The following is a 13,901-nucleotide window of genomic DNA, read 5'->3' on the forward strand; positions in this document are numbered from 1 at the left end:
TAACCTCGGTTCCCTGAGATACGGGAACAAGTACTGCGTTGCTAGCCATGCTATGTAGCTGCATGACTCAGTCAAAGTAATCGCTTCAGTCAAAGTAAACCTGAGAATCCTGTGGCGAGCGACCGCTTATATAGCCAGATGCCCCGCCCATTCTGGCGGGCTTTGGCAGGCTTCGTCACCATAGGCTCGTGCAGCTCCGCTGCCACGCCATTGGTTCATTTTTAAAGCCCTGCACGAACCAATGGCCGTGCCGTTTCACTGCGTGAATGAAATAGGCTTCAGTTCAGGAGAAAAAAGGCTTTTTCCCATATGCGTCTTAAGCAAGACGCAGTACTCGTTCCCGTATCTCAGGGAACCGAGGTTACGTCAGTAACCGAGTACGTTTTCTTTCCTGTGTTGTTGTAGTTTCAACTGAAACAGGTTTGGGCAGGACATACAGTATACAGTGGTGTGAAAAAAGTGTCCTGATTTCTTATTTTTTTGCATGTTTGTCACACTTTAATGTTTCAGATCATCAAACTAATTTAAATATTAGTCAAAGATAACACAAGTAAACACAACATGCAGTTTTTAAATGAAGGTTTTTATTATTAAGGGAAAACCAAATCCAAAACTACATGGCATGAGAGCCATTATTCAAGCAGTTGGTTATAGTATGTATATAGTATATATAGTATATGCGATTTATACACTACTACAGTATTACAGTATTTTATTATGAATCCATTTTTTTTAGTTAACTTTAATAATTGAAGTTTATTTTTTAGTTAACACTACATTCAAGTTTATTTTTTAGCAAACACTACGTGCTATTGTCATTTTTCTATTTAGCTTTAAATATAGTTTTATTTCAGTTTTAGCTTTAGTAATTTTAGTACTTCAACTTATTTCATTTAGTTGTCAATATAACATTTCTAACTTTCATTTAGGAAACAGTGCATATGAGGTTTTTTATGTAAATGTATATGCTATTTTTTATTTATTTTGATTTTTTTTTAGAGAAGATACAGATGTTGACAGTATTGATGACCTCAAAGATAACAGACATTAAAAAAAAAGATTATTTGGATTTCATGGAGTCATATTTTTTCCCCTTGATGCCTATTTACATATGACCAGCTAGTTAGTAATTTAATGAAATGCTTGCACCAAAAACAGTCATTAATAATATTTATTTATTTATTGTTTGTTTGTGCCTTTAGGTTGCTTAAATTCAGTTTAGTTTCTGTAAATGCCCTTTTGGGACTAAGAAGGAAGTTCTGTAAACTACAGTATATTTTCATAATACATTGGACTTATTTTTTTATTGTAAATTATCAAGGAAAATTGGCTTCCTCCTGATATGACCCTTTTAAGATATCACACCCTGTGTTTTCCCTGGCCAGTCCACAAAGATGAGTTCATTCAGGCTCTGCTCATCTATCATTGCTGCATGGCTTTACAGGACAACACTCGGCATTAAGCAGTTAGACAGTCGGAATAGCGGTATCCTATAGGGACTATTTGTGCATCAGCAGGTGTAAACTTTACGTGCGTCCCACTCCTGTTTACAGGGCAAACGTCTCCCCAGTGAGAAACAGTGTAAGCACTCCAGCAGATGCATGTCTTTACTAGGAGCAATGCCTCAGACATGTGATACAGTCATACAAACATAAATCTTCAGATGTTTAGATTTACTCTCTATAGAAAACTGCTCCTTCAAGATACAGGTTGGAATCTAACAAAACACAGATCTATGCCTGATTTGAATAAATCCAAAAGATGACATGATAATCAAAACTGAATGCAAATCAGAGATTTCCATACACAGAATAACAATAAATGTAAAGGTGAAGTGTGCAATTTATGCGTCACCACATGCAACTGGCCATTGACCGATCAAACAGATAGCCCCGCCCCCAAACTCATCCTATTGGTTGAGGCAATGTTGCTATGTTGAGCTGGTCAAGATCAAACAAACACATCAATATTTTCATAGCACCATAAAGACGGGGCAGTCAACCTACAAACAGGTTACTTACAGTTGGAAGCATTTTAACAACAACAAAATAACTCACATCGCTTTTAAACTTCCAACCATTATTTAAAAAACAGTAAAAACAAGAACCACAGGTGTTCCTTACCTTCATTCCTTCATCTCCTTTAATTCCCTAAAGAGAAACACAACAAACAAAGTGATCAATATGCTATGAAATGCAACATGAAAGCTTCTAATAAATCAAAAGGTAATGTTTTTCCTTGGTCTAAAACAACTAATTTACATCTATCACGGCAACATTAAAGTCAGCAGAGTTTCAGTTCACAACATCATTTATCTAAACAACCCATTCAGTCTCCCGTTTAGTGGAGAAATTGTTAAAGCAAATATTTCTGTTCTGTCATATTCAATGCCGTATGGCTTGGCAGCGCTGAGTAAATAACTAAACATCCATGAAGACGACAGACAGTAATTTTTCAGAAATAAAGTCTCATGGGAGGAAGGCAAAGTCAGCCGTTGATTAATTGTGTTGGTAATGTGCCGAATAACGTGTCTCCTCTGATTTTAACCTTTTAATTGTAAATCCATTGACTTGGCCCTTTGCCTCTCTCACAGATGAGCGTAAAGATGTCTCTTTTCCGAGTAAAAATAGTAGGCCAGACAGGAGACAACCTCAGATCACAGGGGAGAACACATTTTAGCCTCCCTCCATAAATCTCCAGTTTTGTGAGCATTCATGAGCGCAGCACCTGTCAATATCCAGAAGGTGGTGCAGTTGTGCAAAATAACTGCTTCTCTGCTTTAGCACAAAGGATTTCACCTGCACTAATATGAGATTGAATGTAAACGTAACAAACACAATGCAACTTCAGTCTCTCATATAGAGGAATTTTCCATAAGCTCACTGTATGACATGCTTACTATCAATCTAGCTTTAGCTATTGACTGGGTGCGTGTGTTGGACCTGAACTACGTGGCTGATGGAAGAAAACTCAAGTTCACAAAGGTAGATTTGGAAGGGAATGGATATGCAGGTTGTTCCAGAGTTCACATGTGTAAAAGCGTAACACAAATCCAAGATTGCGAACAATATAGGTTGTATCAAAGCAAAGCAAATTCAATTCCACATGGAAAAGATTACATGTGGTTTTTGTGCCAACATGTATCCCTCACAAAGTGTCAATCAACACACTTGTAACTGTACATAGGCTAAGCTGTCTGACCCACTGTTCTGTTCTGTTCTGTGCTATTCTGGAAACAAGAGTGGAATGAGGTGGAAAGATTGTTATGTGCAGGAAGCAAAAATAAAAAAGAAGACTAACAGTTCAGTTCAAGTTTGGGGTCAGTTAGTTTTTTATATATATATATATATATATATATATATATATATATATATAAGAAATATTTTTATTCAGAAAGTGTGCATTAAATCAATCAAAAGTGATAGTAAAGGCATTTATAATGTTATTTATTTTTTAAACAAATCTTCTTTTGAACTTTTTATTCATCAAAGAAAAGAAAAAGAAAAAAAGGTATCATTGTTTCCACAGAAATATTGATAAATAATAAAGCAATCAGCATATTAGAATGATTTCTGGAGGATCATGTGACACTAAAGACTGGAGTAATGATTTGCTTTGCCAACACAGGAATACAGTTTCAATTTAAAGATTACATTTTAAAATATATACAAATAAAAACAGTTATTTTAAATTGTAACAGTATTTCACACTATAAGTGTTTTTACCGTATTTTTGATCAAATATATACAGCTTTGGTGCAGATAAGAAACTTCTTTCAAAGGCATTAAAAAACTTACTGTAGCGTATTTTATGCTTTTCATAGCATTACACTAAGCCCCATTTACTATCTTAATTCAATCTTGCATTACCTCAGGGGTAATGCACTCAATGACTTTAGAGTTAAGCACATTGCTCAAGGGGAAGACAGTAAAACCCCAAACAGATACTGTTATCAGCAGCCCCCAATACTTTGAGCAGTTCCACCAGTGCTCCAATGGTATTTAGTCTTGTAACCCAAACAACAAAGGTGCCGCCCCACTGGCTTAATCAAAACTATATGATTTGGGTATCTGATGTCACCTACAGACTGTTTTAGATAACACCCTCTTCTGTTGAAGGCCTGATTAAAGATGGAAGTGAGTATGTAATGCATCTGTGTTTCCTACATCCTTCATAAACTTCACGACTTTGACTGACACAATAACACACAGTAGAAAGCTAGTAATCTCTGAATCTGACTCAAAGGGGGCTGTCAATCTGAAGTTACCCTCTGTGTTATGTAATGAGTTGACCCAGAAGTGATGGCTGACCTGTGGAGCAGGTTAATTATTTAAGCTGTTTAAACCAGTCAAAGGTTACAGATTCCTACCTTGGGGCCTTCAGGTCCACTTGGACCAGCTTCACCACGATCACCCTGAGAGATGAGGACAAAATCGTTTAGAGAAATGGCCATGCAGTAAGAAAAATGGAGTTTGACCCAATCAATTGTGTTCTCTCTAATCCACTAATATTTTATCTGTGCTCTAGCATGACTTTAAAGTGATGTGCCAAGTTTCTTTTTCCACTTTGAAACTCTTCATCTAGCATGGCGATTGATGAGCCTCACATTCAGGGCTCTGCCCTTCAGCTTAGTGGTTTTCAATCACTCTGTTGAATGATTAATTGATATGTCACTCCCTCACAGTTCAGCTTAATTCCTGAAGGTTCCTCTGAGAAGAACGATCCATTTCTAACCATTTTGTTTAAGCAATCAACAGCAGTGCCAAATTTCTAGTCCTAAAATGTGGGATTTGACGAATAGCCTTTCGGATAACACAAAGGTCTGCTCACGTACTATGATAGACACACTCACCTTTTGTCCAGATACACCGGGCTCACCCTATAAAAAAAGCAAAAACAATCAAAGACCTCTTTGGCTTTTATCAAGAAGCCTTTTTATTTGTTTCATATACTCAGAGCTATCCAGTTGTAAAACAGGTAATAAGCAGATCGGTATTCCTTTATTGGGAACTTCGTGTCCAAAGGAAAAAGCCTCTAGTTACAGCTGTTATATAGACTGGCAGGCAATCTTTATAGAGAGCTGAAATGTGCTTCTATAAGGGACTAGTGCTTCTAAATGGAGTACAATTAAAATTCCCCAGTCTAAACTCAGTGGCAATTAACGCATCAGGGGAAATGCTTTCTTATCCAACAGCAACACGGATAATCAATTATGGCATATCCACCCCTTCTGTACTGGCAACGGCAGAGCAGACCCACCCTGTAGGCTGTTGAACTGTGTGTGAACTTCATGTGAGCCTGTTTATGACTCGCCTGTGGAAAATACTATCATTGCAGAGCAGCTGGACAGCTGTGTGCTTTTCAAGCTTACCTTCAGCCCTGGTAGCATCTACAAATGAAAGAAATAGAAACACGCTTTCAGTTTGAAGCTTAAACTGTCATATGGAGCATTACAGACTTCTGATTTCATGTCAAATAATATCAAGAATCTGTGTCAAATACTTTCAGCTTAGAGTTTACATTGTCATATGGAGCATTAACGAGTTCCGAGTTTATTTTACTTAATGTCGAGGCCCCGCATTAGAAAGGTAAAGAAGAAAACGCATGTATTCAAACACTCACTCTTGGGTCTTTTCCAGGTTTTCCAGGTTCTCCGGGTTTACCCTATACCCAAAAATGAGAAGGTAGATAGTTAAAACACACACAAAAAACCAACAACAACAAATGCAAAAGTGCAAATGTTAAAAAGGAATGTGCAGACATAATCACAGATGACACAAAAGGGTAAATAAATACATACATACATTTTATTATGTGAGAAAAAAAGAGGCCACAATATTATGGCCTGAGACGATGGCCTGGGACACTGACTTATACAAATATACAGTATAATGGTTATTATACCAAAAACATTTGACTGCATAATCCCATAAATGAACAATCAGAATGATTTATTCCAGAAAACCATGTAACATATTTGATTAACAACGAGCATGAGTTCTGTAGAAAACATTTCCTGATGCAGATGATTTTCAGTGACTTACCGGGGGCCCACTAGCACCAGTTAGGCCAGGAGTCCCTGGGGGGCCAGGAGGTCCTGGTGGTCCTTGCGCTCCGGGCTCGCCCTGCTGAGAGACAGGAAGTTAGCATCTGAGATAAAGAAGTCATTTGGATATAAGGTACAATTCATAACATCAGAGGCAGGGTCCACTCGGATTCAAATCCAGTAATTTACAATAATTAGATATGATTATGATTATTATACTCAAAATCCTTTATACATTTATATTTAGAAAAATACAAAAAAATATTCATACTGATGAAACAGTGGACTTGAAGCTGAGAGGAACCCAGGCCTGAAGGTTGAGTTGAAAGTCAGGATGAGATGATTGATGTGGTTAATCTAGTTTATAAAGTACCATGTTTGGGAAAAGGGATAGTGAAACCATTTTTTTTAATTAATTTGGGAAAAAGTTTGGAAAAATTACACATTTACACTTAATGCTTTTAAAGCTTCAACTTTGCAAGCCCAATAATATTGCTTGTGGCCTCACAGATCTTCTTCAGTAAGGTCTGCATCAGTGGTTCTCAACTGGGTTTATTTCAAGGCCCAATTTAAATTTGGAAATCAAATGGCGACCCAAAATTGTTTGTTGTACAAAACCAAATTTCGATAGTTTTGTTCTCTTGGGAGCCAACAACAACAAAGTACACTGTGGTCGGCATAAACCATGTTTATCCTCATTGTAAGTGAACTCAAATTCCATGTAGTCTAGGTCATGTTTTTTTGAGGGCGAGTTTGATTAGACGTCCAGCCTTTGACATGAACAACAAAATATACAAGAAGATTTTTCTCCCTTTTAATGGTTAATAAGCCTATTTATTTCGCTATTCTAGATAGTTGCATTTTATTATTTACTTTATGCTTATCCTGCTGACCCACTTTTTTTGATCCACCAGTTGAAAACCACCACTCTACATGATCCACTCATGGCCTGTTTTGGGTACTTCTCAGCAAGAGGAGACCTTCAGCACAGAAGAAGACTAAACAAAATCATCTACAGGAAAGTGTCCGGTATTTACACAGCAAGAGGGACGTGAAAATAGGAAATAAGACTGGACTAAACAATATCCTGCTATTCCTGAGAAGCGACCATAAGGAGAACTGATTATTTAAGATTTCTGCTGTGTAATTAATTTTTTTAAAAGTCTGTTTTCAAAATTAAAGAGGCTTAGTTTGCACTCGGTCTAAGTTAGAATAATTTTCCTTCCATTAACAGCATTCATTTCAAGTCTGCTAGTATAGACAGAAAATTAAGACCTCCTACATGCTGGCAACCATGTACAAGACTGATTAACCACAAATAGCGCAGATACCGTGACAAAGAAAAGCCTTTCTTTAATGCCGTCTCTGTTCAGTAGCAGTCTGAAGCTCAGAGAAATCCGGAACACATCCATCAGATTCAGATCCATATTTTATCAATTTATTTCTTGACAGGACTTGTCTAGATTTGATTTATGAGGCCAGATGTAGATCCATTAAATGGAAATATTCCCTGATCTCCATCCAATGCACACACCCGACCCAACATGAAGACCCAGCCAATCAGCTGCTATAAGTTCTTTCCCTAACACTGTGGTCTTCGACAGTCTATACCATTGTCTCCAAACATGGTACTCTAAATCGGTGCACACAGACTACACACCTGTAGAAATAAGATGGAGGACGGGTGCCAACCGTGGTCAACCACTTTGTGGAGCGGGCAGTAAAGGCAGAGAGCCTTTTAATAAAGAGGCTGAAGTGGAGGGCTGACATCTCCCTTTAGGAAAGACTCAACTTTGCTGCCAAATAAGCTCTCTCATTCTTTTGTTATCTTTCGACTGTCATTGTGTGGATTATAGAATCAGATTTTGAAACTTCTGTTTTTTTTGTTAATATGGCAGGTGTCTTGCTCACTGTTCTTAAGGGATTTGATGAGTAACTGTAGACTGACAAAGGATATAAATGTACATTGTGAGCTTATAAACACCCCATGAAACGGCTTAACGAATGTAGTTTAGTTTTCATTTTAGAGAGCAGCCGACTGGACTACAATAAAGAGAAAACAAAAAGGACATGACGATGAGTGCAAGATTATGTCATCAAGATTTTTGGAACCTGTATATTTGCTGAAAGTTAAACGGTATCACTTTACAACAAGGTTCTATATCAATGCAACATCTAAAATTACATTAAAAATACTTTACTGTATTTATTAATATTGGATAAATATACATATATGAATACCTTTTTAGCATGTTGTATAAACTAACATCAGGGAACACTTTTAATGTGTCCTTGTTACAGGTCAAATGCGTTATAAGTAATAACAATAAATTATGCATAATTACAAGAATCACTAAACCAAACTCTAAATCTACAGTAAGTATATGCAGTTAATTAATATTACTCAGTACTTATTTGTGTAATTACACTGTAAACAGGATGCACTAAGATAACGTGTGTCTGTTAATATAATATGAACAAGCATGAATTGACAATAAACAATAGCAAGCTTATAAATTAATATTAACCTATATTATAGAATGCAGTAAAAACGGAAGTTTATTGTTCATGCATTATCTAACATTAACAAATTGTACTGGTTTGTAAATGTTACTTGTTAATTTAGCCTAAAAGTTAACAGACATGATCTAAAAACTATGATTTCATGGGGTCTTTAAAATATTTCTCACATCCAAAATTTTCTAGTAGTTGTATTTTAAGTGCTTTATTTACAAAATAGTCTCTAAACGTAGTCGATTTCTGGTATGAATCAGATGACAGCTTAAAAATACCTGAACAATCCCCAAATTTGCCCAACATTATAATAGGATTAGACATACAGTATAAGGACAATGCATTATGTATTAGTGAGTTCTTCCTGTGGGGTAGAGTTTATATGCCTATAAATTTTGTGAATTGGACATTATTTTATAAAATAAGTGTATTTCAAGTGGACTATGTCATATCATGACAATGAAACTACTGGCTATGATGTGTGTCTAGAGCTCAGTAGCTGTTAATGGCCTCAGTGAATGCTGGCAGTGGGTGGACGAAGGTTGGCATCCGTAGGGAAGTAGTGCGAGGGTGGCAGAGAGAGATGTACCTTGAGGCGCTTTAGGATTAGAGGGCTTATTGAGGGCATGTTGCGGACGGTGATGGGCAACATCTGCTGAGGTCACAAAGCACAGGTGGGCAACGGTGCACAAAACCACCAGGCCAACAAGTTCACCAGGAGGCCAAAGGGCCAAACGGGCCAGAAAGAGGAGAGGAGGGGAAGGGAAAAAACAGAAAAACAATTGAAAAATAGAGTGAACAGTGAGGAAAAAGCAAGGCAAGGGCACAGAGAAAGAGAGAGATGAAGTAGAAGAAGGGAAAGAGAGAACCAAAAAGGATTCAGCATCACTGAACAGAGTCACGGGTCCATCAGAATGGAGTTCTGTAGGTTTAAAATATTTTCACAAATATGATTACACTGTTTCTTATTAATAGGGCTGGAAATGTCAAGCACTCCTTTACTTTGATTAATTATTTAATTAATCGTAAATTAATATGTAAAATTGGTAAAAGATTGATGTTCAATAATACATAGATAAAATATAAACTGTATTGACTTCCTAATCCCCTTTGTGTAAAGTCTATGGAATGCCATTGAATTTATTCTGATAATCAACTGACAGGCCTATTAAAACATTTACATATGAAACATTATCATTATCAGTGATAATGTTTCTATCTTCATTTCCACTGTGACGGCATCTGTGACTCTGCAGCAATGCTGTGTAGATCAGGCTGGATTCAGTCTTGCCACAAAGAGAGTTTCGCAACAGACTTACTTTGGCCTGTCCTCCAGCACAGGCGTTGACAATACGGCGTTTCTGTTGAGATCAGCAGCATTGTAAAGTACAGATTGAAGAGTTATTGACCCATGTACACCACTAATAATTGATGTTACCTTAAATACAACTTGCCTTCTTGGGAGGTGCCTGTATTTCGTACCTCTATGCAATGGACTGCACATAAAAATGCATTAAAAGGGACTAAAGACTACTGAAAATGCTTCAGTTTTGCATTCTTTCTCATTTGAATTCTAATTCAATCAAATGTTGGTTTAAATTTTTCAAAACCCTAATACATTTAGTTTATTTCTAGGTTTAAATGGGAAAAAAATACCAAATTTTTAACTCTTTCCCTGCCATTGACGAGTTATCTCGTCTTTTACAAGAAAACGCTTCCCCGCCAAAGACGAGTTTTTACGGCTTTTCGTGTTTTCACTGTTATACACTCGGTGGGCACTATTACGCATCTTCTGAACGAGTACAAAACCTCCCGAACAAAAACACACATGAACAGGACGGAGAAATTAGCGATCTCTTATGTAAACAGATGCATATGAAAAATAATGCGATTATCAGCAATAGACAGCATATAAATGAAAACTGCATAATGTTACGGAGTAAAATGTTGATCCAGGAAGTGGTATATGTCTGTACAAGCTTTGGAGGTGTTGATGGAAGCGATTTACTGGATTTATGCTTTGATAATCGTACTGAATATTATCCAGATGTAGTTTTTGATAAAAATGTGATTTTCTCACCTTTTTTGCTCAAAATAATGCATTTTTTTATGAAACCTACCTATATTCAAGTCTTGATAAAAAAATAATGTTTTAAGCTAGAATAAAACTTTTTTGTTTAAAAGTAGAGGCTCTGATCTTTATTTTGGTGTATTCCATATTCAAATATTCATACAGCAAAATATACTGGAGGCCATCAAATTTTTGTGAAAATCATAAAAATCACTGGTGGTGACTGGCAACTTTTTTCAAAAATGCTGGCGGGGAAAGAGTTAATGGGGTTTCAGATTTTTGAACCATGCATGACTACCATTCAAAGGTTTGGGGTTGGTTAGAATGTTTTACTTTTTTTTGTCTCTTACAGTAATATTGTGAAATATTATTACAATGTAAAATAGCTGTTGTCTACTGCAATATATTTTAACATTTAATTTATTCCTGTGATGCAAAACTGAGTTTTCAGCATCATTACTCCAGTCTTTAGTGTCACATGATCCTTCAGAAATCAGTCTAAGATGCTGATTTGCTGCTCAAGAAACATTTCTTATTATTAATAATGTTGACAACAGTTTAGTTTTTTACATTTATTTTCAGGATTCTTTGAAGAATAGAAAGTTCAAAAGAACAGAATATATTTAAAATACAAATCTTTATAACATAATAAATGTCTTTAGTGTCACTTTTGATAAATTTAATACATCCTTAGAAAAAAAATCTCACTGACCCCAAACTCTTGAACAGTAGTGTATATATAACATTCAATAATTCATATACAATATACTGGCTCGCTGAATTTTAGTGTAAGAGGAAAATACAAGCAAATCATGAAGGCAAGTGCTTTTAAAGCTTATCTCCCTGCAGAAGGTTTTTCACCAATTTTACCAGAAAGTTACATTATGTTAAGGTACTCTATGCATAAGGAGGCCAATGAAAATATGAAAAACACATGTTATTTATGTCTTTAAAAACTGGATGCATTTTTGATGCTGTATAAAGTTACAGTTGCATAGTGTACCTTAAAATGATATACCACAACCATAAAAGTTCCCTGAGAAGGCCAAAGAAAAAGCAGCAGAACAGCTGCGTGTTAAGATGTGTCATTATAAATTCCCACAGTGTTTTCAATCAGTTATAATAATAGGCACCTCTCTGCACCTCCAACAGTGCACGTGGATAAACTAGAGCACAGTTTTCAGCTATGTCTCTCTTTGCAGCAGGACTGTAACACACATATCACGGTATTAGGGATGAGGGACGGCGAACAGCCCACAAACCTTCAACATTAGAGCCTGACTGGAGCGCAAAGCTGCCAACGTTTTCATTGGGAGCCCCTGCTTAAAATGGCCCAACATACAAATACACGGACATGGATACGGATACATAAACGCACACACATACACACACACTCAAGTGATAATTCCCATTTTTGTCCCACCACTGCAGGGTGTATCCTTTCAGTCTAGCGTAGTGACCTTTGGGTTTAACCCTAACTGCAAAGAACCTATAGTACACAACCACCCAAAAAGACCACCCTTATGAGCAGCTTTCTAAATAGTCTACTGCCTCCCATGTGGCCTGGCCGACATGCATGAAAAACAGCTCTGTTTTGATGTGATATAGCTGTATGATATACTTCATATACTTACTTATACACAATAAAAACAGTGATTAAAAACTTAGAAACAAGACTATCAGCTTGTGTCCTGCTGCTATTACTGTTCTTTCTTTTTCAAGCTATACACAGATTCAGTAGAAACATCTACTGCCAAGGCTATTTTTCTGCTTTTATATCGCGTGCTGTTTTTGAGATTACATAATTGATAAAATAGCTTCAAAAGGCCAAAATGACTTTTAAATAGGCCAGGGCTGTTACCAAAAACCCCTATCCACCACATAAGAAACTTGGGCGCCTTTTACAGAGAGCCTTATCAAATCCAATTCAGCAGGCTGTTGGTAAAATTGCCTTGTTTACACGAAACTGTGATTTCCCCGAGAGAGAGAGCTGATCAACTTTGAGGCCCTGCCTTGGCATGTGCTCATGTGCTACCTATTTGAGACAACATCCAAGCTGTCAATCTATTGTTCCTGCCTTATTTCCCATTATTTTAATGTCTCTAATTTAACCGCAAACACATTGTAAATGTCTTTTTAAGGGTAAACATGAAAAATCACTTTGACAAATAGAAGAATATCACGGAAACTGGAATGAAAACATATGCTTAGGATTTTCCAGTACTCAACTCCAGACAAGCTATTTGATAGCTTATATTTTAAAACATAAATGAACAGTGTATATGATATCAGATTATCAACTCAATAAGTTCAATAAAACATTCACTCACCCTGTGAGTGTAGTCACCACATACACCCTAGAAAAAAATAATAAAAATCCATCACACAAAGTCCTCTAAGGCCATTTCACAAATCATAAGAAAATTAGCTGCTATTTTATTGCATGATTTTACCTTCTCTCCTTTTGGACCAGGTTCACCCTGAAAAATAAGATTTGAACAAAAATTTAAAGCCCATCCAAAATGTAATTCATGCACAACATTCCACTGCCATGTGAAAACTCCTGAGAAATGATGACTATATAATAATACATATTAAAACGAATGCTTACTGGTACTCCTTTAGGACCACGAGGACCCTGGGAAAATAATCAGAATAACAATATGGATTGTCCATGATTAACTTTTCCTGTTTACAAAACCTCTCAGCCATTACAAGCACAACAATTCCTTATAAATTATTTTCTTATGTTAGAAAAGGAAAAACAAAAAAGAAAACTTTTATTTGAATTTTTAAGTGCTAATGCTGAAGCAAAATTTAGCTTGAGGAAGCTTTAGTAGGTTTCAATTGCTGCTGTGTGCTTGTATGGAGGGCATCAGTGGCCGCTTTTAATAAAACAATGTCCCACAATGCATCGTGCTCTATAAAAACATGTAACTCACAGACTTAGAGCTGACAGACAGATTGATGAAATGCCTTCAGAGGAGCCATAACATTCATCCAGAAATACTAACAAATCGATTTCTGTAATACAACCATATACGAACAAAAGCAAACGTGGAGCATGAAGAATCTGAGAAGAAACTTGTCAATAAAACATGAAAAATCCAGCTTAGGTTGTATTTGGGTAAGCTATGTATTACTTTAAATGTTCAAAAGCTGTTCAAAAGCTCAGCAGGGGCCGTCCAGCTCTGATGCTGTCTTATAAAGGTATCAATTCAAAAAGTGCTTCTCTTTTATAGTTTCTAAGCTTGCCGTTTCTCACGATGC

At 36.5% G+C, this 13,901-nt stretch overlaps 1 protein-coding gene across 18 annotated transcripts in view; it reads right to left on the minus strand.

Annotated features, from left to right (window-relative positions):
* LOC107586491 (collagen alpha-1(XIII) chain-like) overlaps positions 1–13,901 on the minus strand; it is a 112,372-nt gene that overhangs the window by 26,771 nt on the left and 71,700 nt on the right. For 10 of the 18 annotated variants that reach the window (XM_016273885.1, XM_016273884.1, XM_016273883.1 and 7 more), the window contains 11 exons: positions 13,243–13,269; positions 13,085–13,111; positions 12,962–12,988; positions 9,880–9,921; positions 9,150–9,215; positions 6,045–6,128; positions 5,623–5,664; positions 5,372–5,389; positions 4,853–4,879; positions 4,370–4,414; positions 2,124–2,150 (listed from right to left, as the gene is read on the minus strand). In XM_016273885.1, the coding sequence (XP_016129371.1) occupies positions 2,124–2,150; positions 4,370–4,414; positions 4,853–4,879; positions 5,372–5,389; positions 5,623–5,664; positions 6,045–6,128; positions 9,150–9,215; positions 9,880–9,921; positions 12,962–12,988; positions 13,085–13,111; positions 13,243–13,269 (432 nt within the window). The remainder of the gene's footprint in view (positions 1–2,123; positions 2,151–4,369; positions 4,415–4,852; positions 4,880–5,371; positions 5,390–5,622; positions 5,665–6,044; positions 6,129–9,149; positions 9,216–9,879; positions 9,922–12,961; positions 12,989–13,084; positions 13,112–13,242; positions 13,270–13,901) is intronic. The other 8 variants (XM_016273870.1, XM_016273871.1, XM_016273875.1 and 5 more) reach the window with 8 other exon arrangements.

This window comes from Sinocyclocheilus grahami, unplaced genomic scaffold, assembly GCF_001515645.1.
Source record: "Sinocyclocheilus grahami isolate Dianchi unplaced genomic scaffold, SAMN03320097.WGS_v1.1 scaffold82.1, whole genome shotgun sequence".
Lineage (NCBI taxonomy): Eukaryota > Metazoa > Chordata > Actinopteri > Cypriniformes > Cyprinidae > Sinocyclocheilus > Sinocyclocheilus grahami.